General features: G+C 51.7%; 8 protein-coding genes across 10 annotated transcripts; 4 read left to right on the forward strand and 4 right to left on the reverse strand.

The window, feature by feature from the left end:
- Positions 1–327: 327 nt before the first annotated feature.
- Positions 328–2,817, reverse strand: CKM354_000517000 (uncharacterized protein; the record flags this gene model as incomplete). The annotated part of the gene is made up of 1 exon (XM_044800433.1): positions 328–2,817. One exon carries the CDS (start codon positions 2,815–2,817, stop codon positions 328–330), a length of 2,490 nt encoding a protein of 829 aa, XP_044656368.1.
- Positions 2,818–3,190: 373 nt separating this feature from the next.
- CKM354_000517100 (uncharacterized protein) lies at positions 3,191–4,533 on the forward strand (the record flags this gene model as incomplete). The annotated part of the gene is made up of 2 exons (XM_044800434.1): positions 3,191–3,652; positions 3,709–4,533. The coding sequence occupies 2 exons, from the start codon at positions 3,191–3,193 to the stop codon at positions 4,531–4,533; spliced, it is 1,287 nt and encodes a 428-aa protein (XP_044656369.1).
- A 238-nt stretch (positions 4,534–4,771) lies between these two features.
- CKM354_000517200 (uncharacterized protein) lies at positions 4,772–6,758 on the forward strand (the record flags this gene model as incomplete). Its single annotated transcript, XM_044800435.1, has 2 exons — positions 4,772–6,053; positions 6,109–6,758. The coding sequence occupies 2 exons, from the start codon at positions 4,772–4,774 to the stop codon at positions 6,756–6,758; spliced, it is 1,932 nt and encodes a 643-aa protein (XP_044656370.1).
- Positions 6,759–6,769: 11 nt separating this feature from the next.
- Positions 6,770–8,731, reverse strand: CKM354_000517300 (uncharacterized protein; the record flags this gene model as incomplete). The annotated part of the gene is made up of 1 exon (XM_044800436.1): positions 6,770–8,731. The coding sequence occupies one exon, from the start codon at positions 8,729–8,731 to the stop codon at positions 6,770–6,772; it is 1,962 nt and encodes a 653-aa protein (XP_044656371.1).
- A 2,879-nt stretch (positions 8,732–11,610) lies between these two features.
- CKM354_000517400 (uncharacterized protein) lies at positions 11,611–13,477 on the reverse strand (the record flags this gene model as incomplete). 2 transcript variants are annotated; one of them, XM_044800437.1, is made up of 5 exons in its annotated part: positions 11,611–11,811; positions 11,869–11,987; positions 12,038–12,089; positions 12,147–12,500; positions 12,551–13,477. In XM_044800437.1, the coding sequence occupies 5 exons, from the start codon at positions 13,475–13,477 to the stop codon at positions 11,611–11,613; spliced, it is 1,653 nt and encodes a 550-aa protein (XP_044656372.1). The 2 variants fall into 2 exon arrangements, with proteins under 2 accessions (XP_044656372.1, XP_044656373.1); XM_044800438.1 differs by having other exon boundaries at positions 11,869–11,996.
- A 1,969-nt stretch (positions 13,478–15,446) lies between these two features.
- CKM354_000517500 (uncharacterized protein) lies at positions 15,447–16,396 on the forward strand (the record flags this gene model as incomplete). The annotated part of the gene is made up of 2 exons (XM_044800439.1): positions 15,447–15,776; positions 15,830–16,396. 2 exons carry the CDS (start codon positions 15,447–15,449, stop codon positions 16,394–16,396), a joined length of 897 nt encoding a protein of 298 aa, XP_044656374.1.
- Positions 16,397–16,516: 120 nt separating this feature from the next.
- Positions 16,517–21,384, reverse strand: CKM354_000517600 (uncharacterized protein; the record flags this gene model as incomplete). Of its 2 annotated transcripts, XM_044800440.1 has the most annotated exons (4): positions 16,517–17,237; positions 17,630–18,574; positions 18,699–19,474; positions 19,528–21,384. In XM_044800440.1, the coding sequence occupies 4 exons, from the start codon at positions 21,382–21,384 to the stop codon at positions 16,517–16,519; spliced, it is 4,299 nt and encodes a 1,432-aa protein (XP_044656375.1). The 2 variants fall into 2 exon arrangements, with proteins under 2 accessions (XP_044656375.1, XP_044656376.1); XM_044800441.1 differs by lacking the exons at positions 16,517–17,237; positions 17,630–18,574 and having other exon boundaries at positions 18,695–19,474.
- Positions 21,385–23,201: 1,817 nt separating this feature from the next.
- Positions 23,202–25,530, forward strand: CKM354_000517700 (uncharacterized protein; the record flags this gene model as incomplete). Its single annotated transcript, XM_044800442.1, has 3 exons — positions 23,202–23,851; positions 23,924–24,787; positions 24,837–25,530. 3 exons carry the CDS (start codon positions 23,202–23,204, stop codon positions 25,528–25,530), a joined length of 2,208 nt encoding a protein of 735 aa, XP_044656377.1.
- Between the last annotated feature and the right edge of the window lie 76 nt (positions 25,531–25,606).

The following is a 25,606-nucleotide window of genomic DNA, read 5'->3' on the forward strand; positions in this document are numbered from 1 at the left end:
TCCCGGGTATATAGGAACCAATATACATGACTCACAGCAGGGCCCAGTGGAGTGTCAGTTCACAACAGTGTCGATAAATGGCCAGCTCGGTTTCGCATACTGACCAACTCCATGACAAGCTTCAGTCTGCTCCGATCCAGTCGCAGGAACCGGAGTAATCCAGCCTTGGGCACGCGAAACTACTTCCGACTCTAGCGCGGAGCCTCGTCCCGGTCACGGAAGTCACAGGTCCGCAGTCGGAATCCTCAGCTGGGTGGCCAGTTTGTGTCTGATGGATGTGAAGAAAAGCCAAGGATATGGCGAGTTGAACACGGCTCTTTCGCTTCACTACATAGCCTGTACTGCCAGTGGCTGATAGAGCTCTTCAAGGTGCTTCATGTCTGCCGCTGTTAACCTCACACTCAGGGCCTCAGACGCGGCTTTGATGCGCGGAATACTGTTCAGTCCAACTATCGGACAGGCCCCTTTGTGTAAAAGCCATGCCAGCGCCAGATCTGACATTGTGCAGCCCTTCTCTTTGGCCATTGCTTCCACTCTGTTGACAATACTTGAGTTTTGATTACCTTGAAACCACTTTTTCGTCTTCACGTCTTTTGCACTTCGGTCCGTCTGTTCTGAATGCGGTCGACTCAACAAGCCCCTTGCGAGTGGAGACCAAGGAATGAGGCCTATCCCTTCTGCCTGACAGAAGCTTATCATTTCCCGCTCCTCTTCACGATAGAGCAGATTGTACAATCCAGACATACTGGTGAAGGTTGTCCAGTTGTTCATTTTCGCCGTGTACTGCAAGCGAGCGAATTGCCAGCAGTACATGCTTGAGGCACCGAGGTAGTGAATTTTGCCCATCTGCACGAGATCATGTAGGGCCCGCATGATCTCTTCTGGGCTTGTGTCCACGTCGAGGCGATGAAGTTGTAAGACGTCGATGTAGGACGTGCCGAGGCGTCGCAGAGAGCCTTCCACCGCATCGAATATGTGCTTGCGGCTAAGTCCCATTTGATTGACGAGAGGTCCATCATTGAGCGCTGGTTGAGGCCGGCGGTTTGGCTCATCTTCAAGGACCGGGTAGTAGAGTTTTGTCATGATCACGACCTTGCTGCGTGGAATGTTGTATCTCTTCAGAGCTTTTCCAATGATTGTTTCCGACCAGCCGTTTGAGTAGGTATTCGCGGTTTCCCAGGTGTTGATGCCAGAGTCATACGCCTGCTTCAGCAACGGCAATGCCTCTTCTTCCGGTAGGACCCAAGGACTACCTTCCCAGTCCGGGTTACCGAATGTCATGCAACCCAGAATTAAACGCGAGACTTTGAGTCCGCTGTTCCCCAGTCTCTGATACTGCATCGGCGCCGGAACACTGTCGACCTGCTCCGGCTTCGCCCAATCTGCTACCAGATCTCGAAGTGTATCCCGCTCACCAACGTTTCCAGGAAAGACGACGTACGGAATGTCGGGGAATTTGCATGTCTTCTCGGCGCATTGCCAGAGGGGCACCCCAGGCGCAGCTTGACCACAGATTTTGGCGCGCTTGAACATGAGACCAGTGGTGGCAGCATCGGAGCTGGTAATGCCACCTTTAGCGATGATGTATCGTGGGCGTGGGATCAAGCAGCGAAGGAAGGATACGAGAGCTGCTGCGACAACGTTGCCTATTTTCAAGCTGGACAGTTCATCACTGCCAGTGATGAGCTTGCGGCTGGTCATGAGAAGCACATCTTGGCCGCGAGAGATATGATCACCGGCTTTGTTGGCGGCGGCGAGTACAACAGCAGAGGTCGACTCAGACTCGCGCAATAAGGCGGCGGCGTCGAGCTCTATGACGTTCAATTTGGCACCTCGGCCTTGAACCAGAGACTCGAGCTGCTCTGTAGTCTTGGGCACGTAAGAACCAGCTATGATCAGGCCGCCGGGCGCAGATGGCGACAGGTCCATATCGAGTTCTTGTGGTCCCAATGGAGGGATTGGCTGGATGCCCAGGCGCGATGATACAAATGCAGCGCCGGTGCGATAGATGAATGTCTTCCCGATTGCGCGAGCTCGGATCAGTCCTGCCACAAATATGTCGAGGTCGGCAGTGACCACAGCATTGACGATGACCACTGAGCGCCGCCCGACTGACAGTAATTTGGCCTCTACCGCATCAGCTCCTCCAACCCGAATGTCGTGGAGCGAGATGGAATGGATACGATCGCTCGCAATGGCGCCCTTGGACTTCTCTCGAATGTACTCTCGCAAGTTGGACTGCGTATATCCAAAAGTCGCATCCCTGGCAAAGGGCGTCTGCGCGGCAGGAACGAGCTGTCCATCCGGGCTGGCGACATAATGCACATCATCAATGGTCAAGCGTCCGCCTTGCTCGAAGAATGGGGCCAAAATCCATACATCTGCCTCTCCGAGCACTTCCTCAGCAGCCTCTGGCTCATCCGGAAAATGGCCCCGTAACGTTGAATCGCCTCTCAATACGACTTCGAACTCCTTTCCCGCGGTGTCGGCGGCGTTCTTGACGGCCTGGCATATTTCTCGGATGAGCTGGCGTGCCTTGACGGGTGGCAGCGCGCGAGAATTCGTCAGAATGAAAAAGCCGGTGCAGTTGGACTGGAACTCGCGGCGGAGGGTGTCCTCGTCCCAGACGGTCAACACGTTGACATTATGGCAGGTTTGGGTACCAGTCGGGTCATCATCGAGAATCACCCCGACCGGCTGTTGTGATGGGACTCGTGTCGAGGTTGCCGATGCTGGCAGTGGCGGGAGACGAGCCAACACTTCTGCTTTCGACACAGCACGAACTTCCTCCTGTACGCTCATCTCGATATTGCCCATTGTCGCAGTCGATTGGCCTCATACTACACACTGCTACAGAGTCATGATGTATGCTCTGTTTGTCCCACCATTTCCATCGCTGCGAGGTCGCCATCGCTGTGTTGCCGACGCGCCCACGAGGCATCGGAGAGAGCCCTCCGGTCTGCGGCATGCCTCCGACCGACGATGCACGACAATTCGACCGCTGCGCCCAGCAATGTATCCCTCCAACATCGGCGTTTGGCCCAGAGCCCGTACGACGCCATGAGCAAAATGTAAGAGCAGTGTAACAACGACAGTCAGGTAGGCCAGAAGTTACATTTCATCAGTCCTTCACTCGAGCACTTGCCGCATCCCACATTTCCGCCCACTGTACCAGCTTCTCGCAGCAGCCATGAGCAGGTCTCCGATATCTTTCGAGGACGTGCGTGAACAAAAGAGAGAAGGAATGAACCCGGATACCAACACCATCGCCCCACGGGAAGCGCACTCCCTCGAACGAGTCAATCAACTATTACCAGAAGCTGGCGAGAAACCAGACCTCGACAGCTTGATCTCCGTGCACGACTTCGAAGATGTCGCTCGAAACGCTTTGGCACCCAAAACATGGGCTTTCTACTCGTCTGCAGCTACCGATTTGGTCTCACATCAGGCCAATCTCATGTGTCATCGCAAGTTGTTACTGCGCCCACGCGTCCTCCGCGATGTAAGGAAGGTAAAGACGAAGCGAAAGATCCTCGGCCACGAATCCAGCATACCAGTGTTCTTTAGTCCCGCTGCGATGGCCAAATTAGCACATCCTGAGGGCGAGATCGCTGTAGCGAGAGCCTGTGGTAACCAAAGGATTGTCCAGATTGTATGTCACGGTTTTGGCCTGTCTTTACTGACCTGGTGCTAACAAAAAATCACTAGGTATCAAGCAACGCTTCCTACCCCCTCGCCGACATCGTCTCCGCAGGCTCACCCAGCCAACACTTTTGGCTGCAGCTGTACGTCAACTCTGAACGACACAAGACCGAGCAACTGCTGCAGCACGCCCGAGAACTTGGCGTCAAAGCTGTCGTGGTCACCGTCGATGCTCCTGTCCCAGGCAAGCGCGAAGCGGATGAGCGGATAGCAGCAGAGAATGTTGCTGCAGCTATTAGTGGTGCAGTGGCTACGAATGACAAGAAAGGAGGAGGTCTGGGTCGTGTGATGGCAAAATACATTGATGCGTCGCTGAACTGGGAGGATCTCGCTTGGATCAGGCGAGTCTCTGGACTTCCGGTTGTCTTGAAAGGCATTCAGACTGCGAGCGATGCACAGAAGGCAGCGGACTATGGTGTCGAGGCAATCTTGCTCAGCAATCACGGCGGGAGATCTCTCGACACGACACAACCTGCAATGGTGACCCTGCTTGAAATGCACAAGTGTTGTCCGGACGTGTTCCAGAAATTGGAGGTCTACGTCGATGGGGGCTTCACTCGCGGCACAGACGTTCTCAAGGCTGTAGCACTGGGTGCCACTGCTGTTGGGATTGGGCGGCCATGGCTATATAGCTTGTGCTACGGGCAGGAGGGTGTGGAACACTTGATTGATATCGTGAAAGACGAGCTTGAGACGACGATGAAGCTGAGTGGCATCACGGACATCGATGAGGCTTCTCCGGGCATGGTGAATACATCGATGCTGGAGCCTTTGATCCGTGAATCGGACAGCCATCCTTGGATCAGATGGAAACCGACCGCGAGATTGTAGATCTAGTAGTTATGACTGTCTCTCCATAGAATGTATTGTGATACCTCCTAGAGAAACGAACGAGACGGCCTCTCGGGATTTGACATGTTCCTCCTCAATGTGGCTGAAGTTCGGCAGAACACCTCCGCACTTCTCTCCACTTCCAAGACTGGGAGACTACATCGCAACATCTCTGTTGAGCCATCGACATCAGGCCCCATAGTGAGCGGTCATCGGATGGAGACAGGACGTTGCCAACATGTCGTCGAACGCGAAGCGCAAGCACAGCGAGATTGCTAACCTGGACGATGAACGGCCAGAGCCTAGCAAGCGCCTGGCAGCGGCATGCACCGCATGCAGAAGACAGAAAATCAAGTGCGATATGATCAACGAAGAACCGCCGTGTTCACGATGCCAAAGACGCGGTATTACCTGCGTGCTCCATACCGCGGTACGACATCCAATGGCGGACGCTAAGCAGGTCGGTTTGATGGGCAAAGACCTAGCCAACATTCACGCCACTTTGGAAAAGATATGTCAACACCTCAATCTCGAACTGCCGAGACCTTTGGCGACAGAGCAGCAGAGCGAATCAGGTGCCCGAGCTACCGCCAAAGCGGGTGAAGAAAATGATGATCCAGAAGACACATGTGAGCTGTCGCCACCGGCATCACCCTCTACCGCCCACGCCCCTATGGATATGTACTTGACAAGCACACAAGAGCCTTCATTGGGCGTCAATAGCCCCCGCCGACTTCGTCGCAGAGGAAGCGAACGAGTCGACATGATTAGCAAAGGCCTGATCTCTCTTGAAGACGCTGAGACATTGGTGCAAAAGTACCTGGAGCATCTGGACCCGTTCGTGTACGGAATTACAGGTGGATACAAGGATGCGACGCACGTTCGACGAGCATCACCAGCCCTCTTGGCCGCGATGTGCACCGTTGCTGCATTTCACGATCCTACTAACAAGCATCTGTTCGAAATTTGCAATCGAGAGTACAGATCAATCATCTCAAGCTCGCTGTTCGAAAAACGGGACTTGAAGTTCGTGGAAGCGTTGTGCATTGGAGCTTTTTGGCTACCAGATGCATCACGAATCTTGCTCAATGATGCCATCCGCAGGGCCAAAGATCTCAAGCTCCACCGAAATTTTCTGAGACTCACGGAACCAGCACTGCTGGCAGCCACTTCGCCGGGCTCAGTGGTGGATATCACTGAAATTAGAGACAGAGTCCGCCTTTGGTACTTGCTTTACATCTGCGATCAGCACTTATCTATTCTACACAATCGTGATCGAATTCTGCGGCAAGAGAAGGAAGCCGTCGAGAATAGAGAGCTCTTCATCGCAGGTGGAGAGCCTGTCACAGCCCAAGATGTTCGGGTCATGTCCCAAGTTTGCTTGCTGGTGATTATGGGCCAGGTCAGAGATGTGTTCGGGAGCGAGTCTATCAAACCAGTGTCAAGGACCTTGACTGTGCAATTAGCACACTTCGCTCGGGAACTGGATGCGTGGTATGCTAGATGGTCTTCCATCTTCGGTGCGTTCATAAATTGCAACTTTTTCAGAAGATGATACTAACAAGCGTCGCCCAGAACCCGATAAGCATATTGGATCTTTCCCTCTCTCAGGTCTCACCCTCCACTGGCAATTTGCCAAACTCTACCTCGGTCATCATGTCTTTCGCGGGATCGAGAACGACCCAATCCCGACACACTTTCTCACCGCCGCGACTACAGCACGCGATGCTGCAATCACAATCTTTACGATGATCGCCGAAGACGAATCCTTTCGCAACCATCTAAACGGCATGCCAATATACTTCCATGTCATGATCTCCTTCGCCGGACAGTTCCTGATGGGAATTTGCCTGAAGTATGGCCAGCAACTCGGCATCGATGTGGAAGGAGAATTTCGGCGCATCAGTGCTGCGCTCGCAGTGTTCGCTCGCACTCCAGCATTACCTTCACATCCGATCTCGCGCATGACCGCCGGATTGACAAGGAAGTTGAACGAATGCGCAGCTGCTTTGGGGATAACATCGATCTTGACCGAAAGTCCCTTCGCACAGAACCAAGACCTCTTGGCAAGCAGGGCAGACCTGGCCGCGGCAAATGCCAACGGAAACAATATTCACAGCACAGTCTTCGATCTCCAAGCTGCAAACGGGTTGCCGGAAGACTTCTTGTACGCTGGCTTTGGAGATATGACGTTTCCTGATACTCAGTTTCACTATACGACTTGAGGCAGTCTCCACTATGTTACATCTGCATCGACATCATCATGAAAGATGATTGCCCCCCAATCTGGTCGATTAAAGCGCTTGCCTTGCTTTCTTGCCAGCTCGTCGATAGCCTGCATCTCGGCTGGGCTTGGCACAAAGTTGTCCTTCAGATTCGCAGCGATTCGCTTCGGACTGATGGACTTGGGAATCACGGACCAACCCTTCGCGATGCCCCAGGAAAGCATTACATTGCCAGTTGCAACCCCTCTCTTTTCCGCAATTTGCACAATGACTGGCTCTTCGTGCAAGGTGCTACCCGTGCTACCTAAGGGCCCGAAAGCTGTTTGATGAATTCCCTTCGACAAACAGAAAGCATGTAACTTGTCCTGTGGAAGTAGAGGCTGAATCTCAGTCTGGTTGACAGCTGGCACAACCTTCGCTGTCTGGAGCAGCTTCTCGAGATTCACGGTCGAGAAGTTGGCAACACCTATCGCACGGACTTTGCCAGTGTCTAGCAGTTTCTCCATTTCTCTCCAGGTATCTCGGAAATCCCAGCCTTCGACGTGGACTTTTCGATCTTCTTTGCCGTACTCCGCTCCAGTGTCTGGGCTCAATGTGACAGGCCAGTGCATGAGATAGAGATCGACATATTGCAGTCCGAGATCCTGAAGAGATTTGTCCAAGGCTTGTTGTACACGCTGGTGATCTGAAGACCAGAGCTTCGTTGTGACGAAGAACTCTGATCGAGGAATTGGAGCACTCTTGAACACTTCACCAATTTCAGCTTCATTGAAGTACAATGGGGCGCAGTCAAAGTGGCGATATCCTGCTGCGAACGCTTCTTTTACAGCTTTTGCTGCATCGCCAGGTGCAGCTTTCCAAGTACCGAACCCAACAGCAGGAATTTTGGCACCTGTGTTGAGTGTAAAATGGCTTCGAACAGATTCCTTCCTTACAGAATGCCCATTCGTTCCATTGCTGAGCTTGGAAGCTGGCGAAGGCCGAGAGATCACATCGGGAAGTGATAGTTCAAGTTCGGCCAGAGGCTGCATCGTGGCGATCGTCGACTCTTGAAGCGCTTTACCGGCTGGCTGATAAGGCTTCCTTGTACTGAACGACGCATGATTCGAAAGACCAGCTACTGGACCAGCAAAGTACGCTGTGCCAAATTTGGTTGCCGAGAGACCTTTCTTGCAAGCGCCTTCGGCCAGCGCGACTTTCCCTTGGAGCTCTCTCGCTTCCTCGATCTTGCCTTCTTGCCATAGCGAATATAGCTTCGACACCGATTTTGGGAATACATTGCCAATTCCTGTCACACAGCCAATACCGCCGCCGATCAAGCAGGGAAGAAGCCAATCCGATTGTCCAGAGAAGACCGCGAATTCCGAAGGCTTGAACTTGGCAGTAAGTGAAGTCACTTTGCCAGCGTTCGCACAAGTGAGCTTCACGCCAACGATATTGGGGTGTGGCGCTAGTTGCGAGAGAATGTCGACGCTGAGGTCAATGCCTGATGTAACGCCTGGAAAGTTATAGCAAATAATCGGAATCCTCGAATTGTCCGCCACCTCGCGATAAAACTCTACAATCGCATCGTTCGTTATCGCCTTGGGCCAATAACTCGGAGGTAACAAAAGACCAAAATCCGCTCCGGCTGCCGCTGCATCTTCCGCGAGTCGTATGGATTCATTTGTTGATTGGCCACTGATTCCAGCCGCCAAAGGGAAATCCGGAACTCCGAGATCGATTGCTGCTTTTCGGGCTGTGCGCGTGATTTCTATTCTTTCTTCTCGAGATAGCAGAGCTGCTTCGGCTGTGGAGCCTTGCAGGACGAGGCCATTTACGCCGCCTTTGATAAGGTGGCAGAAGTATGTGTAGCTTGCTTCGAGGTCGATTTCTTGGCGAGGTGTGTCTTTGTATAATGAGATGACGGGACACCAGACGCCGGCTGGTACGGCGGGTGAGGTTGTGGAAGGTGAATGCTGGAAGTGTGGCATGTTCGCAGTTCAGCAATATCGGACGTGCTGAGCTGGGTGCGATGCTTGTCTGTTCAGAGAATCATTCAGAGAAATGAACCGATGTCAGAATAAAATGATCCCATGCGGATTACTAGAGCGGACTTGCCCGGCAATGTTGCTACCGGCCCTCTTCCTTACATCGGGGGTCATTTGATCAGGTGCATTGAGACTGCGGCGGGCAAGCCGAGCTGTGGATTGCCATCGGAGAAAGCCTTCCGAGGTCTGTCCCGAGCAGTTCCAATTGCCTTTTGTGGTAATGACAGGTTCGTTGTGTTGGCGAGAATGTATGTGTGCTGCCCGTAACTGATCGAGGCTGAATCTAGAAGCATTTCGGCGCGACATACATACTGAAGGTGCCCACATCCACTTCAGAAGTGCAAGAAGTATGGAAAGTCCCAGTGGAGAGTATACACGACTCAATGAAGGACAATGATACTTCTTCCGTCGGCTTCTATCGCTCTTTCGGTGGCTATGCAGCCAGATGTCCGATGCCAGACCCTCCTCTTTATCCCGAAGTCTTGAGACGGACTGTGTAGAGATATGCTAATCACAGGAAGTTCGCTGTCCGTCGCTACTTCTAAGGCCCCATTTCAATTTATTGTCATCCTAAGCTCAAAATGGGATCTCTGCGATGCGATAACTTTTCCAAGACGTTCGAGCATTTTTCAGCAGATTATGACTTATTGCTGGGTTGTTGTTGAATCGCAGGCTGTTCATCCATGGTCGTTGGAGTGAAAAGCGTTCGAACAGGAACAGGCTTATCGTGGGCATCCCTCACCAGGAATCAGATGCGTTGCAAGATCGTGATCTTGAGTGATCTGATCATTGCCATCACGGTCGGACGAGCATGAGGGTGTTGCAACAGATAGCTGCTCGAGATCTTCCCCTTTTTTGGTGAAAATCGATGGTGTTTTCAACTGTAAGACCAATGCTTACACTGAACTCTTTAGCTGTTCGTCTGCTCGGTTTCCACGCTCTTTCATATACCCATGGCTTTGGAGGACAGATGTCGCTGCAGTCTCATTATTGCCATGTTTCGATTTGATCACCGCACTCCCCCAGTGTGAAGTTGAAAGTAAGCTGTCCTCGCATCGTGTGATGAACGTGAGATTTCCCTCGACATGGTTGATGAAACTTTTTGTACTGTGTTGGACAGTGCATATGACGTTGCTGAGGCAAGGAAAGTTCATCTGCATGGAAAAGCTCGGCACGTTGTTGTTTCCGCTTCCTTTGCTCAGCCGTTCAGCATCCGTCTCCGAGTGGAGCATCATGTCGTCTAATGCCTGGTTCGTAAAGTGATGGTACACTCAGACTCTTCCTTAGACCTTCTGTACTAGCGGATAGAGTCTCGTCCAGTGACGCTCTGACATAAAGCACAACGCCGGCCAACAGCAAGAAACGAACATCACTATCGATTGCTGAGCGCTACAGTATGACGCCCTCCAATGCGGCGAGGTCGACAACGTACGTATGGCCCAATCCTGGGGCCATTCGGATCTCTTCAGCTCAGCCTCGTTGAGACGCGTCTACTTCGACAATCAAGAATAACAGAAATAGATCTTTTCCAGGACTCCACCACGTGTTTGATGTCGCGGCCGCAGTCCCGATTCATCCTACAAAGTATTCTAAAATAGAAGAAATTGGCTTTTCATCCGTGCACAATCTTGCTCTTCGACCGAAACAAGCTAGTAGTGACTAGCTTAGGGCTAAGCCTAGGGCCAGTAAGCTAGAACTGATCTTCTAAGGACATTATAGCAATTGCAAAGCTGCAAGATTAGTGAGCACCTACAGTGCAAGCTCAATAGGGTGATGTCGCCATGGTCTTCCTTTCGCAAACGTATACAATGGAAAGACATGTTCGACAGTACAAACTTGTAGAATACATACCCTAGCATCGGACATCAGACGGCGTAAACTTCGTTGTTCCAGGATCGAAGTGTTGTGGGTTCTCTCCCTACTCTTCCAGTCCGTTGCTTGGCATCTTCTCGTATTGCTTTTCCTTGTAGCTGATGGCGGTCTGTCAAAGCGGCTCAACGTCGTAACAATGATCTCGTTGTGAGATAGCGTGTCGATCGTGCCCGTATCGTAGTCATGAAACAGTCTGATCGCTGTCGTGCCTTGCGCGTACATGCCAAGAACCCGTAGTAGACTGAGACACAGTTCGAACTTATATGAGCCTCCTCGAGGTCCCTCTCGCTGCGACAGTAAATCACTGCTGCGATCTATATCTACACATAAAACAGCCCCGTCTTTAGTACAACTCCCTTGCAACCCAATCTGCGTTTTATACTGACTCCTTCGAAGCATCACAACCTCAACAAGAAAACAAGATGCAGTTCAACGCAATCATCGCTATGGCAATTGCCACATTCTCCGCGGCTCCAGCTCTGGCCGAGCAAGTAAGTGCAGCCATTGACGTTATATCTGCAGAATCTAACCAGTGAAGGCACAATGCTGGTACGATCTGGATTGTCAGAATGGGTTCTACTGCGGCGAGGGCAACACTTGCGCGGATGCTGTCCAGGGAAATGCCAACAGACAGGAGGGTCGTTGCGTGTTCGACCAGGAGTGTACCGTCGCTGTTCCTAATGTGGTCAACTTTTGCTGGGATGGCTCATGCACAGACCCTGCCTCCGCCAACGCCGTGGCCGCTGGCGTGCCCCTTACTCCTCCACAGCAAAACTAAGTCCTGAGATATCAAGTTTCTCTGGTTCAGCAAGGTAAATCGGGCGATCACTTGAGTTGCTCTGCCGTGGGTCAGCATGTCAGACGAAATACAATCACAAAGAAGATGTCAGATAGCTGGCTACCATTCTCTAACCATCGTATGAGCTCTGCGACAAATTCCACGTTGACAATCAAGTCCTCTCCACTCGCTCAGTCACCGTCCCGACAGCGCCCTTAGCATCGGTATGTGACTCTTCGATATCCATTGCTTTCTCCATCATAGTATCCTGAACGTCTCTTCGCACCTTGTCCTCTTCTTTTGGGTACGCAAATTTCCACATCATCCACAGAGGATGTTGGAAGAGGTCATCCATAGATTCGATGGATCTGCCCTGTAGGTTTGTCAGTAATTGTTATGGTCAAGCTAGAAGGAAGAGAGCTCTGCCTACCTTGGTCTCTGGCAAACACAGCCATACGAAGCCGACTCCGAGGTAGGTCAAGACCGCGTACATCAGGAAGATGCCCCAGCCCATCGTTGTGATCATGTTTGGCGTCGCACGAGTGATACCTGACTCGGCTGTCAGCAGACGACTGTAAGCACATGTGAAGGGATCTTACCATAGTTCACGATCCAATTTGTGAAAAAGCAGAAGGACATGCAAAACGAGCGCTGGAGAGTAGTCAGTAACAGATCAAATCGAATCAAAAATGTAATTTGAAGGCTTACGATACGAGCAGGAAATATCTCTGCAGCAACCACATAGCATGCGACTGAGTGTCCGAACGACCATCCAAAAGCGTAGAGGTAGATAGCAATGATGCCAACGATGCCTCCAGCTGGAGTACCGCCAGTAACGGTCTCTGAGTCAGGTCCGAATCTGACATAGAGTGCAAGATAAAGCATGCAAGAAGCCTGGATGGTCGCACCCACGATGAGGGGTAGACGGCGTCCAACATGTTCAACGAGGTAGCCGACGTAGAAGATGGTGGTCACAAATTTGACAACACCATACACACCGGTCGTGAGAAGCGATTTACCGTCGCTGACGCCGATGATCTGGAAAATGCGGGGAGCGAAGTACTACCAGATATCAGTAAGTCGGACCAAGTTACCAGATCAATTTCTCTCACATTAAGCGAATCAGTTCCTGTCAGCTTGTGGAACAAGAAGAGCATAATCGCAAGCACGAATCGTTGGAAGTTGCTCTGAATCGTAAAGATGTCTTTCAAAATCTGCCAGTAACTGTTGCCAGCATGGATATCCTGTTCCGCTGCGATCTGGTTGTACGTTTCATTATATTCGAGCTGGACGTAAGGATGATCGGCGGGAAGACCTCTGAGCTTGCTGAGATTGGCCAATCCTGTTTCGTTCTTCCCGATGCGTATCAGGTACCGCGGTGTTTCGAGGAGGAAAGGCACCATCAAACACATGAATCCGCCTGGAATCAGCTGAATAGACATCGCAGTCTGCCATTGGGAAGTGTTGTATTCGATATTGGGTCCAGACCACAAGGAAACTCCGTAGTTGACCCAGAAGGCAATCATCAGAGCCACAATGATGCAGAGGTTATATGTGCACACCATGGAGCCTCGAACGGACCGTGGAGCATTCTCCGACAAAAACTGCGGTACCAACATGCTGCAACTGCCGACCCCCAAGCCGCCAATGAATCTTCCAGCAAGCAAGACATCGAAGTTTGGTACCATTTGTAGTGCAGCTCCGAGCATGAACACAAGCCCGTAAGTGAAGACTGACCATTTCCGTCCCAGGTAATCCGAGGATGGAGCAGCCATCAGAGCCCCTAGCGATCCCCCTGCTGCAAGCATGGCTGCGATGGTGCCCTTCTTGTCGTCGCGTTGCTGCTGAGTATCGTCGACCAAGCCGAAAGACCGTTCGAAAGAGGGAAGTTCCATGATACCGCCGATGTTGCCTTGATCGAAGCCGTAGAACATTCCAGCCCACGCTACTGCTACCAAAAGGTAGAGTAAGCGGCCATTGAAGATTTCTCGGGGATCATTTTTCGCATCATTGCTCAGGAACATGGAGCCACCTGCCATCTTTGAAATGCTGATCCAGAAATGTGGAGGATGAATGAGATGGCTTTGGCTTCTTCTCGAGCCTCATATCGCTGTTTAAAACATGATGGCGAGTACGCTTCGGATTCGGAATAATGTTGCATCGAACATCCCCGGCTCCCATGATCCGATGTTGTTTTCTGATGCCGCAGCTTCGCCGACAGGGCATATTGACAGGGGACGAACTTTGGTCATGGCCAAGAGCATCGTTGGAGCAGCTATGCGAAGAGAAAGGAAGACCAGTCGTCGCTAAGCCTGTGGCCAAGTGCGCTATGCATGCCAAGGCATGGCATTTGGGGTTTCTCCCCACGGGGAGGAGAGGAGTGGCCTTGGATGCGGAGACAGCTTCCGATATTGTTCTCTGCCGTGTCTCGAAGCGCGAAAGCTGAAGTCGTGCGAATTGTAGGAAGGTCACGGGGAATGTCCTCTTCTTGTGGGTAAAACATTCAGGTCAAACTCGGCCGGTGGAAACTGGGCGTATCTAGGTTTTGGAATACGGTAACCAAGGCTTTGAATTTCTTGAATTGCGTGTGCATTGAATCCGTACAGTCGAGTACTAGTTTCTCTTATCAAATACGACTGGGCGAACGCTGGCCACCTAAATGCGACATCGAGAGGATTGACGAGAAACTCGCTATCTAGAATATATGTTAGGAGATCTTCAATTGCGTTGATGAGCGGCGAGGAAGCAGCTGAGCTTGAGCACTTATGGCAGTGCGCGGCGGATGATCGAGACTCATCGATATATGGTATCTGTCGAGCTGAACCGACAGGCTACAGGGGGCGTTGGTGCCAGATCTGGACCTTTAGAACGACTTTCGCGTTCTGAGATGGTAATCTTGTGCCAGATCCTTTAATCTGTTGCAGCAAAAGGAAACGTAAGTGCGCGCTGGAAGCCATACAATGGACCTTGCGCCTGAAATGGGAGCCGGCGTGTCCGTGTCCGATAATTTTCAAATGTTACGCTTTGGAAAATGGACAATGCTATCTCTCGAAGGCTTGCGGAGCAGTCTCAGTTACTGTCAGAGCTTCGTTAGCAGACGGAGCAGTTGCTGGCCCGGAACGGATCCTCACAAAGGCTGAAGGCAAGTGAGAGTGCCAAGAATAAAAAAATTTCACCTCAACTTCGAATGCAGATATCTCGTCAACCAGCAGACATAGTGAGCTCAGAAAGACAGCGTTGTCGCTTTTGACATGCAAAAGGATAGTAGTTGCACTGCGAAGGTCTGCCTGGGGATCTGGGTCACTGTTAGCTGAATTTCATGATCACAATTGGTGGATTTACAACGTACCGAACCCAGAATCTCCTGATAACGTGAAATCGTAGTCAGACGCCTTACCATTGGGCCAACAGACCGAAATGAGCGATGGGGAGCGAGCGTAGGCGTTCAAATATGAAGATCCACCCATTTGGAGATCACCGGCGGACGTGACCGGAAGTGAAAATTTCGCCGCCAAACGGGAACAGCCGGACTGCTGTGCTCAATGCGAGCTGTTGTAGCTGCCTCGCTATGCCCTAGGCACGAGCGTATCATGCTGGGAGTGTAGCCAGCATAGCTGCGTAGATTTTGTTGGAAGTGATCGGAATTTGCCGATGACCGAAATGCTTGCTTGAAAGGAGCGACGAAGGATTTGAGCCAATACCAACCGCAGCAAACTGCTTTCAGCATCGTAGCTGCCTCCATACTCCATACCAACATGGGCATATCATCAATGATGGATGTCAACTCGTTACACGATGTTCATGAAAATCTTCATCTCATCACCGCTCTCGTACACTGCATGCTCGTACCATTGGACGAACAAAGCTGCCACTGACGCGATGCAAAACTCAAATATCCGCCTGGGTGCGAGTGCGACAACGCGAGTGCGAGAAGAGTCTTTCCGCACCTCTTGATCGATCTTGAGTCTCTACAGTTGCTTCCGTGATTTTCACCAAGCCAGAGCCAACATGGGCGTACCGCGAAGCGTGCTGTTGGCCGCCGCCATTCTGAGTACCACAACGGCACTTCCCGGGTTGCTCTGCAAGACTCAATCACAGCCCAATCCCATCGCCAAAGACCGCCCGACAGAAGTCACCGGGACCATCAACGGTACATCTGCCATCGTCCCAATACCATACGATGTAGCACGTAGTGTTGTTCCGGCTCAATATGGCATTCTTCGAGAGGCGTACGAGAAACTCATCCCAGGATTCCCAAAGGACATGTACCCTGCAGAATTCGAGGGCTTGCTGGATCACGACGTGCAGAGCTTCGGCATAAAGATACCAGATTTTCAGGTAGGCCGTCAACGCTCGCAAGCTTGATAGGCATTATATTGACCAGAAATCAGCGCATGGCACTTCGCTTCCCGTTCGTGGACAGACTGAATGACGGCTATTCTTGCTTCCGGTATACAGCACCGCAGCTTGTCAGTGTCTCCAACCCGGTTGCCATAGCTGGCTCTACCGCTTACGGAAAGACCATTCCCGCCACTTTTGATCCTCCATGCGACGGATATGCAAATGATAAGACTGCATCTACATACCTGTCGGGCTACGCAGTACCGGAATCGAAACTTCTAGGCTCCGAGCCAACCTTCGATTCGCATTTCAGGTCTGTGGCCAGCATCCCATACAGCCAAAAGCTGCTTGTCAACATCACGAATCAACCATCCTTCGGCTCTGGTTTGCCGGTTTGTGACAACTACATCACGCTCTACAATACAAGTGTCACACAAGGCCGATTTGCACCAGTGCCAGTACAAGGAGAACTCAAAGTCGAACCACCTTATTATCCGCATAAGACAACATTGAAAGCATGGGGTTACAGGATGGATAATGCATTCATAGAGAAGAACAACGTTCCATGCGAGAGTCTGAAGGGATATGGTGGGACAGGCCTAGGGGATTCAGGGTAAGAAAGTTGCACGAATGCAGTAAAGTGCTAACGAAAATTTGAAAAACATATATTCTTCTCATCAAGAGAAGTCTACCAGACACTACTGATCATCTCGTCCGAGCCTTTGACTGCCATACTCTCATGGACAGTACACGACCTTAAAATCCGTCTTCCCTTTATAACAAACAGTATCAGCCGGACTCCCAATATTAACCTGCTCTGGCTCAGTCCATCCCTGATCAGCAAGACAATTCCACGGCGAACAACTCTTACTCTCACAACTCTTACTCCCCTTCCCATTATCAATCGGATAAATCGCAACTCCAATATCTACATCCGACCCCTTCATAACAGAAGCATCATAAGCGCTACCAGCAAGCGAAGCTCCGCCGTACTCCATAGCAGCGTAGCCGAATTCGAACAGTGCTTGAGCTTTCCATTGGCCTCCGGTTCCCCATTCGGCGTGGCCGGAGAGGCGCATGCCGAGGGCTTTGTAAGGAGCGTCGATGATTGAGGATTTTTTGGATTCGATGTTGAGGGGTTTGGACATTTCAATCATGCCGAAGGAGGGGGTGATTTGGTAGAGGCCGAATTGTTTGGTCCAGGGGCAGTTGTTGTAGATGTGGATTTTGAAGGTGTCAGGGTCGTTGTTGCGAGTTGTGAGGGATGAGTATGTGTTTGTTGGTGCTGTGTATGCGGTTTGCAAGAGAGCTGGCAAGGTGTAGAAGAGATTTGATGTACGCATCTTGAAAATAATGCTTATTGCTGTGTGATGCTGCTTTTGGTAGTTCTCCTTTCGTGTGTATTGATATGAAACGAGTATAGTGATCGTTCGTGTCAAGCGTATAATGGCACCAGGCCTGAAGAAAAGAGTATACGAAATGAAGAATAGAAATGAAAAATATGAAAACTCGTGCTAACGCGTGCAGCATGGCTGCCACGAGCAGTTTTGATATATGTACGGCTTCGTTGTTCGCCAAGAATAGACATTAATCTACCACAGACAAAGGATTACTATCGTGGCTGACACGTGCTGCTCATAAAACCACGGTAACAAAGCATTCAAACTGCCAAGAACAAAAAAGGCATGTCGTCAATAAGCTCGTCAGGTCTTGCGGACTCCCATTTGCCATGCTCTGCTAAATGGCAAGGTGATAGTGCACCAATGCTGGAGCATTAGGTCCTTTCATCACGACTGCTCTTCCTCAGACTATTTCTCATCCTCCTGAGCAAGCCATGCTTATCTTTATACCGCTCACTGTTTGGGCTGGTTGGTCTCTCGCTCGGAGACTGCAAGCTTCTGATGGTGAGGCTTGTTCTCCCCTCACTGGGAGATACGGAGCGTTCCTTGCTATCCGTCTTTGTTGCTGCATTGGCTTCCACGTCTTTTGCAGCAGGCGTAGTTGGAGATGGCTGCTCTTGATCCTCCTCAATATCGTCCTCATTCTGTTCGTCTTTTGAGCTGTTGGCAAGTGATTCGGATTTCTCTTCGGGCTCCACGTTTGTAGCGATTGTGTCCGGTAGCACAGAATTGAAGTCCTCGTTGGCAACAACGTGCCTTTCAACTTCATCTTCCCCCTCTTCATCGTTCTCACGATCACCATTAACACTTCCAACAGGAGAGTTGACCCTAGAATCAATGTTTCCATCCAAAATTCGGAATGCTCCAGCGCTAGAATTGCTTGGAATATCAGGAAAATTCTGTTGGAATATGTTCTCATCTACGATCGTTTCAGCTGTGAAGACTTCTGGAGGAGGCCGTTCAGAATTTGTAGAAGCTTCCCGAGCGAGTTCTTCTGGAATGCCCATAGGTTCCGAAATCTGGAATCCAAGTTCCAATTCATCTGACGTTCCCTGGTCATGTGAAGGTCCGTAGAAGTGTTCTGCCGTTGGTGCGGCTTCTGGTGCGAACCAACGTTCCTCCTCGCCATGTGCCACGACTTCGTCTTCGTGATCTTGTACTTCTTGATTGGCGTGCTCCTGTGCCGATGGGGCCGACGGCTGCTCTGCTGCGTGTGACACAAGCTCTGAAGCTGTAGCTCTTGTACGATCGGCAGGCGGCGAGGGCTCACTTTCGTGTCCCGGTTTCTGTTCGACAGCAGCGCTAGCTACCTCAGTCTCTGCTGCAACTTCTGGGGCTTCTGCCAACGAGGACGGAAGCGGACGCGTCGACACATATTCCGCATTTGAGGAACTACTGAATCGCACCAAATTAGACTACATTTCAAACGATACAAAACAATTTTCTCAAAGCAGGCGAGCACTGCAAGCCACTGCAACAAGCAACAAGCAACAAGAAGAAGGAGAATGATCCCGCTTACTTCTTCTCCTTCGCCTTGTACACATCTCCTGTCCTTCTGATTTCGTCTGCCGTATCCTTGCCACGACCTTGCCTCTCCAACTCTCGGACGAGAGGCAGGACCTCGCGACCGAACTGCTCAATCTCCGTATCGTAGTGCAAGAAAGCAGTCAGGATGATGTTCACGCCCAAGCTCTTCAACAGTACGATGCGGTCTGCAATTTGCTCTTTCGTGCCGATCAACTTGGTCTTGAAGCCGTCGTTGTACTGCACCAGATCCTCAAACTTGCTGTTTGCCCACATGCCCGACTTGTTGCCAGTCGAGGCGCCTGCGTTCTGCACTTGTTGTCTGAAGCCCTCGACAGCCTCTGGGTCGGCCTTGCCTTGAATTTCTTGCAAAACGCGAATAGCTTCCTCTTCAGTCTCCCTGCAAATGACGAAGGCGTTGAGCGCGAAGCCGACTTGTCCTTCACGGTTGTTTTTCTTGGCTCGCTCTTTGACATCGCCGATCTGTGCCTGGAAGCCTTCGAGTGTGTTGCCGTTCATGAAGTAGTAATCAGAGACACTACCGGCATTCTCCTTCGCATCGTCGGAGTTGCCACCCTGGAAAATCTCAGGATGTGGGCGTCCTGGCAGGTTGAGCGGCTTAGGCTTCAGAGGGAAGTCGTGGAATTGGTAGAAGTCGCCCTTGAAGGTGAATGTATCATTCGTCCAGATGCCTTTGAGGCATCGGATGAACTCGTTGGAACGACGGTATCGCTCGGCGTGATCGAGCCACCATTGACCGATGGCGGTGAACTGTAGGATGATCAATTAGCTACAACGGCAACAGACCCACATGCACTACTTACCTCTGCCTTGAACCAACCAGAGACGATGTTGACACAAGCTCGGCCTTCACTGTACTGATCGATAGAAGCAATGATCTTGGAAGCAACAGCTGGATTCCACGGTCCGGGCAAAAGTGCGATAATAAGTTTAAGCCTTTGAGTCTCGTGAAGCAGTGCCTGCGACATGGACACCGGCTCGTGCTGGTACTCTGCACCGTAACCGGCCATGAAGCGGATCTGAGAGAGGGCATACTCGAAGCCGACACGTTCGGCGGTTTTGGCGTATGTAACGTTCGATTTCAGACCCCAATGCGTGTTTTGCTTGATCTTTGAGATGACAAGACCGCCAGACACGTTTGGCACCCAGTATGCGAATCTGACGCGGTCCGGATCGGAGTTGAGAGAATCTGCGTACTCAAGTGACTGGTTCTCAGTGGCTGTTGCACCGATGCCATTTGGAACAGCGCCATTGGTTAGTGGCGTGCCTGGGCCAGATTTGCCCTCCTCGCCTACAGGCACGACCACGCGTTTTCCGCCAATCTTTCCAGTGCGCATGCGGTCCAGGGCGTCATTGATGCCCGCGAGGCCCCCTTGAGCTATCTCAACTTCAGGCAATTGGAGGCTCTTGTGCACGAGCAGATCTTCCAGCCACACGGAAATGGCCTCGCCAACGATGGGCGCCTCGTGAAAGACCTTGATGGGGAGCTTGTGATGCACAACGCCTCTGCCCACAGACTTTGGCAATCCATTCAGACCCAGCAAGTGTGAGCGTGCCCCGGTATCGGATTGGGTGAGGGCTTCTTGCAACGAAGTTGCTGAGTCTTTCCCATTGCAATCGATGCCGAATCGTAGCTTGCCACCAGAGACGGCCTTCAGGATGTCGATTGCGCGCTTGTCGTCGTACTTGTCAACCATAAAGTCTGCGCCAAGAGTGGAAAGCCTTTGGCCTCCGTGTGCCAAATCAGCAATACAGGCGACTTTGAGACCAGCGTGCTTCGCAATCTGCAGCGCAATCTGTCCAGTCATGCTGTTGGCACCCCAGATCGCAAGCCACTCGCCGGGTTGTGGTCGTTCGTTGACGGGAATGCCTGAGAAGATCTCATCGCGGATATCATCTGGAACATTGCGGGGATCGAGCTGGCGGGTGAGCTGGAGGAGATCAGGACCCCGAGGAGCGTTCCTGAGGTTGGAGAGATCAAGTCCAAAGCTCACACCAAGTGCAGTGATTGCAGCAACGTAGGCCACGCCCAAAGCAGCACCCTCCTTCACGCTCACGCCTTGTGGTATCCTTGTGACATTGTAGTCCGTTGTAACCACGTACTCTTGATAAGCTGCCTTCCTCACGTCTCGGTAGTCTGTCGAGGGCCCAAAAACGACGTCGCCTTGCTGAATTCGGCTGTTGTTTCGTGGCGCTCTAACGACGATGCCGGCAAAGTCGCGACCATTGACCCAAGGATAGCTGGGCTGGCTGAAGCCATAGTCTGCTCCCTTCCAATCGACAGGGTTCAAGCCAATGGCAAGAACTTGAATTAAGATCTCGCGATCACCCTGTAGCTCTGGTATGCTGCTGCTCTTCTCGAGCTTGTACTTTTGCCGTGGTCCATGGAGGAGGAGAAGGTCTTGCTGAGGAGCATCGAGTCGCAGGAATTCGTCCTGTGAGGCTCCGGCTGGTGACCGAGTGCCGTTGCCGTTTGAGTAGCCATTTGAGTAGCCATTGGAGTAGCCGTTTGCGTGGGCGTTGGCGCCATTTCCGTGGCCATTCGGTGTGGCGTGTCCGCTCAAGCTAGAGAAGCTCCTGCCACCCTGTGCTTTGGTTCGCCCACATTCTGAATCGGGGCGGAGGGAGAGGAAAGGGGAGGAGTTGTAGGTAGAAGGCATGGTAGCTGTGGCAATGTGATCGGGAAGAGTAGAACAAACAGAGGATCCACCACAATGGTAATAAGTTGCAGCTGCGGAGACCAGCTACCAGGTGCTTGACCACGCTACAGATGCAGGATGAAGCGAACCGATGCTGGTAAATCTGGGAACATGAGCAAAATATGAAAAAGACACTGGACCTACGGAAGCGCATGCTGTGCCGATCTGTTGAGCAGCTCATCATTGGCGGCGCGTCTGACGAGCTTTGCGAAGATTTGGCGCTGGCGATGCTTTGCCCACGCTGCAGTGCCTGCGGCCACCATTCGCGGCCAATAACGACGGATGCTGATGGCCGAGGGCGTTGATGTCAGAGTAGTTTGCCGTGCAGCTTGAGCAAGGATGCGCAGTAGTGCAGATGGCGTGCTCGTTCCCCGCCATGAGATATCAAACTCTATAGCATGTGACTTGCGGTCAGTGTGATGTCCAAAAAATCATTGAGCCCGTTTGTCCAGCAGCTCCAGCTATTCTGAATCGATGTGGGATGGAAGACCATCTCTTCAGAGCTTTCTCGCCTCCATAGCGCCGCTTCAGAGTTGGAGGACGCCAGGCGCGTGTCTCCGTCTTTCTCCTGCTGTATAGACATTGTCTTATTATACCCGGTAATCATGAAAAGTAGGTTTGCGACAGGCCGGCGCTGAGGAATTGTGCATGGGAGGTCTCGTCGGCACGTCGCAGCTAGGCGTGGCATAGCCAAAAGTGAGTTCGAACGTGTTGGGGCTCATGGGCTCGATGCCGTCGGCGAACGTTTCGTTGGAGCGCAGTATCCGATTGAAGCGTTGGTCGTGGGGGTCACATGTCCTGTTTGTGACAGTTGTGGGCGCCTGGCTCGTAGTCATTGATCTACAAGAGAGTCCGATGATGGTGTTGGAATACGGGAATGGTATGTGGGAGGTTCCTGCGCAAGCGAGGGCGGTGGAGGATGATATTGCCGACTTCACGCGGGAAAGTGGGGCTGTCCTGGCTTGCAAACTTCCAGTTGCAAAACCTCAACTCGATCGAAAGTGCCACGCTCTCCATCGTTTCCACGGCCGCTCACGATCATGCCTATACTACGGCACTAATGGGCGCCATCCAGCACTGAGCTGGACATCTCGGCGCCTGCAGGATGGCACCAGAACACAGCCACTGTCAGGGCCAAGCTTCTGTCCGCGCCATGAAGAGGTTGGACATAGGCAGAGAATTCGCATTTCTTCTGAGAACGCTGCCCCATGCCAGGTTTGATCCACTATTGTTGAACAGCGTGCAGACCTGATACTCGCTGGATCCTACTCCACACTGTGCAAATGCCGGAGTTGCCTGAGGTGAGCATTGGTGAGCACTACGCACAAATGCAGAGGGATACACATGTCTGGCACAAGCAGTCGGCCTATGGGCTCAGCCAGATCGGTAAATCAAGAGAAGCAGCATGTTTTCTTTGTCCTCCTCTTGCAGAGTGGCCTGATGCGGACGCATTTGAACAAAGCGATCTGAACAATCAATCGTTATCCATGCGCGGGGGTCCAGATCATGCCATCGATCAATAGCACGCACTGCTGTGCATCTAATGGGCTATCTAGATTACATGATAACGAGTCACTCGTATTTCCATCAGGAAAATCCCGACGAGCAACAGCAAATCGTCCCCAGCTAGCTGCGCTACCCGCTGCAACGGCACCCAAAGAGCTGGCCAAAGCAACACACTATTGCTCATCCCAAACTACCTACACTAATCGCTTCACTCGCTCATCAACCGCAAGTTTGAGGTCTCCGCGTGGACGCCCGTCTACGCTGCCTCAGTGATGCAAGGAGAGAGCGACAAGAAGCGTGGTCGCAAGAGGCACCGCAGTCAAAATGATAGCGGTGATGGTGACCAAGACCGCCATAGGTCCAAAGCGCCCAGGCGTGAGCGAAGCAAAAACTCCTTTGGCACAACTCGTGTGGCAGCCTGGACTAGCTTGAACACTACGCCGAGAGCCCCACAAGATGGTGGTCAAGGACGACCAGACGCTAGGCCCATGGGAGAGCCACTTTCCTTACCATCAGTCGGTGCCAGACCTTCAGCTGGTGCGGACCCAACAAGGCGGATCTCAAGGAAGCGCACCTCGTCTGATCTCATCCGTCGCGAGTCGACAGCGAACAAAGTAGACGATGCAGTGCCCATCGATCCAAGGCAGACGATTTGGCAGTATATGACTGAAGTTCTGGACATTTTGACAAGCTTAGGAGCACCTGCAGACACCATAAGAGATACGATAAACCTTACAAATGTTGCCTACGACCTTGTGGACCAGGGTAGCGAAATCGATGTTCCAGGAATTCCTCCAGACGCTGGGCACGTCGCAGTACACAAAGTTGTCAGCGAAGCTATTTGGAGGATGTTCGCATGCCATCACTTCCGAACCGAGTATCAAGAAGAATTGAAGATGGAACTTGATCTATTCTACGGCCAGTAATGTGCTGCGGATTTCGAGAGACGATGCGACGACGCATTCGGGCTTTGGGCAGAAGACCAAGGCTGCAGACCCGGGGCAACAGCTTTCGATATTTTCCAGGAAGTGGCATGGGAGGCTGTGACGGAGAAATTCGACGCTCTCAACCCGAATTCCAAGACCAGGGCTAGGTTCAATGACTTGCGCAAATGGTCCGAGGATGACATGACCAGAGATTTCGTTCCTCGATTGGCAGTTCCTCTGAGCAGTGCTGAAGGTTACTGTGAGCTACTGCTGCACGACATTCGAAAACATCGCAACCGCGAGCTCCAGAACATCCGTGGCGAATGGACTCAGGCCATAATTGATGCTGAGATTCGACAGGATGAGAACGAGCGCAGGCAACTTGAGGGCGAACTTAATACAATGGAACGCGCAGTCCGAGGAGGGGAGATTCCGTATGGACCACGCGAGCAGAGACTTCCGTCATGGGATCGGAAGGTGAAAAAGTGGGAAGGTCTTGCACAATCGCTAGGATTTGATCAGGAAATGAGCGAGATCCAAGGAAATTGGCACTACAAATGCCAACTTGGTCGTGGCAGTTTTGGCAACGCCAGCCTATGGGTTTGCTACGGGCCTGGTCTACGCATCGTCGATCGAAAGGTCGTTAAGGAGACTTACGCCGCTTCCCTACGTGGATGGGATGACTCAAGGCTGTGGTTTGGCAATCCTCTTGACCGAGTGCCTCTGGAATACGCCTTGGCTAGATCTGTGTCCAGCAAGCGAGGTGGTGATACCATCCTTCGGGTTGACGGGTACGGTATATACGATACGCTCGCGATGCACCGTCTTTATGCAGAATACTGCCCACATGGTGACCTCGAAGATCTTATCGATGAGTATGCTGGATTGAAATATAGCGACCTCGTTGACGAAAATGGCCGGCCCTATGGAAAGTAAGTAAGGTTCCTTTCTCGTCCACCTCGCACTACTGACGGCCCCTAGATACATTCCCAACCGAATGCTCTGGGCCATTTTCGAAGCACTAGTAGCGGCATTGTGCATGATGAGCGATGGAAAGCTGCCGAACAGCCGATTTGCAGTCACTCATCGCTCATTCTTCCATCGCGACCTGAAACCCGCCAACATTTTCATGGCCAAGCCTTCTACCACCGTCTGGCATGAAATCCCTATCGCCAAAGTGGGCGATTTTGGTCCATCGATCCACGCCGACGATCCCAGATCCGAAGCCCAGGGCGTCGGAACTCATGGATACATGGCCCCAGAATCCTACGACTACCCGTCATTCAGCGACTGGTACAGAAACACGGAGATCTCAGCAAAAGCCGATCTATGGTGTGTGGCTCGCATCATGCTGAGTCTCATGAGACTCCAAAATGATAACAATGTCGATATAGTGACACTCGACGATTTTGCGCCACCGCAATTAGAGCCAGAGCTTGAAGTGCATTATTCCCGGGATCTTATTGATCTCGTGCACGAGTGCCTTAAATTCTGGCCAGATGACCGGCCTTCTTGTCAGGAAGTGTGGAAAAGAATTCAGAGAGAGGTTAACTACAAGGATCCGACACTGGATGAGGAGTCGTTGAAGACGCGGGACAGACAGGATGATGAAATTATTTTGTATCGCAATCCTGCGGATGTGTACTCTAAGATGACTTTTCAGAGGGTCGATTGAGGCAATCAGACAGAGAATGATAGAGTAGCCCAGCTACTGTTCTTTCTTCGCCGGAAGCGGAAGTCAGTTCGGTGTC

The sequence above is a fragment of the Cercospora kikuchii genome, assembly GCF_019650295.1.
Source record: "Cercospora kikuchii DNA, contig_00003, whole genome shotgun sequence".
Lineage (NCBI taxonomy): Eukaryota > Fungi > Ascomycota > Dothideomycetes > Mycosphaerellales > Mycosphaerellaceae > Cercospora > Cercospora kikuchii.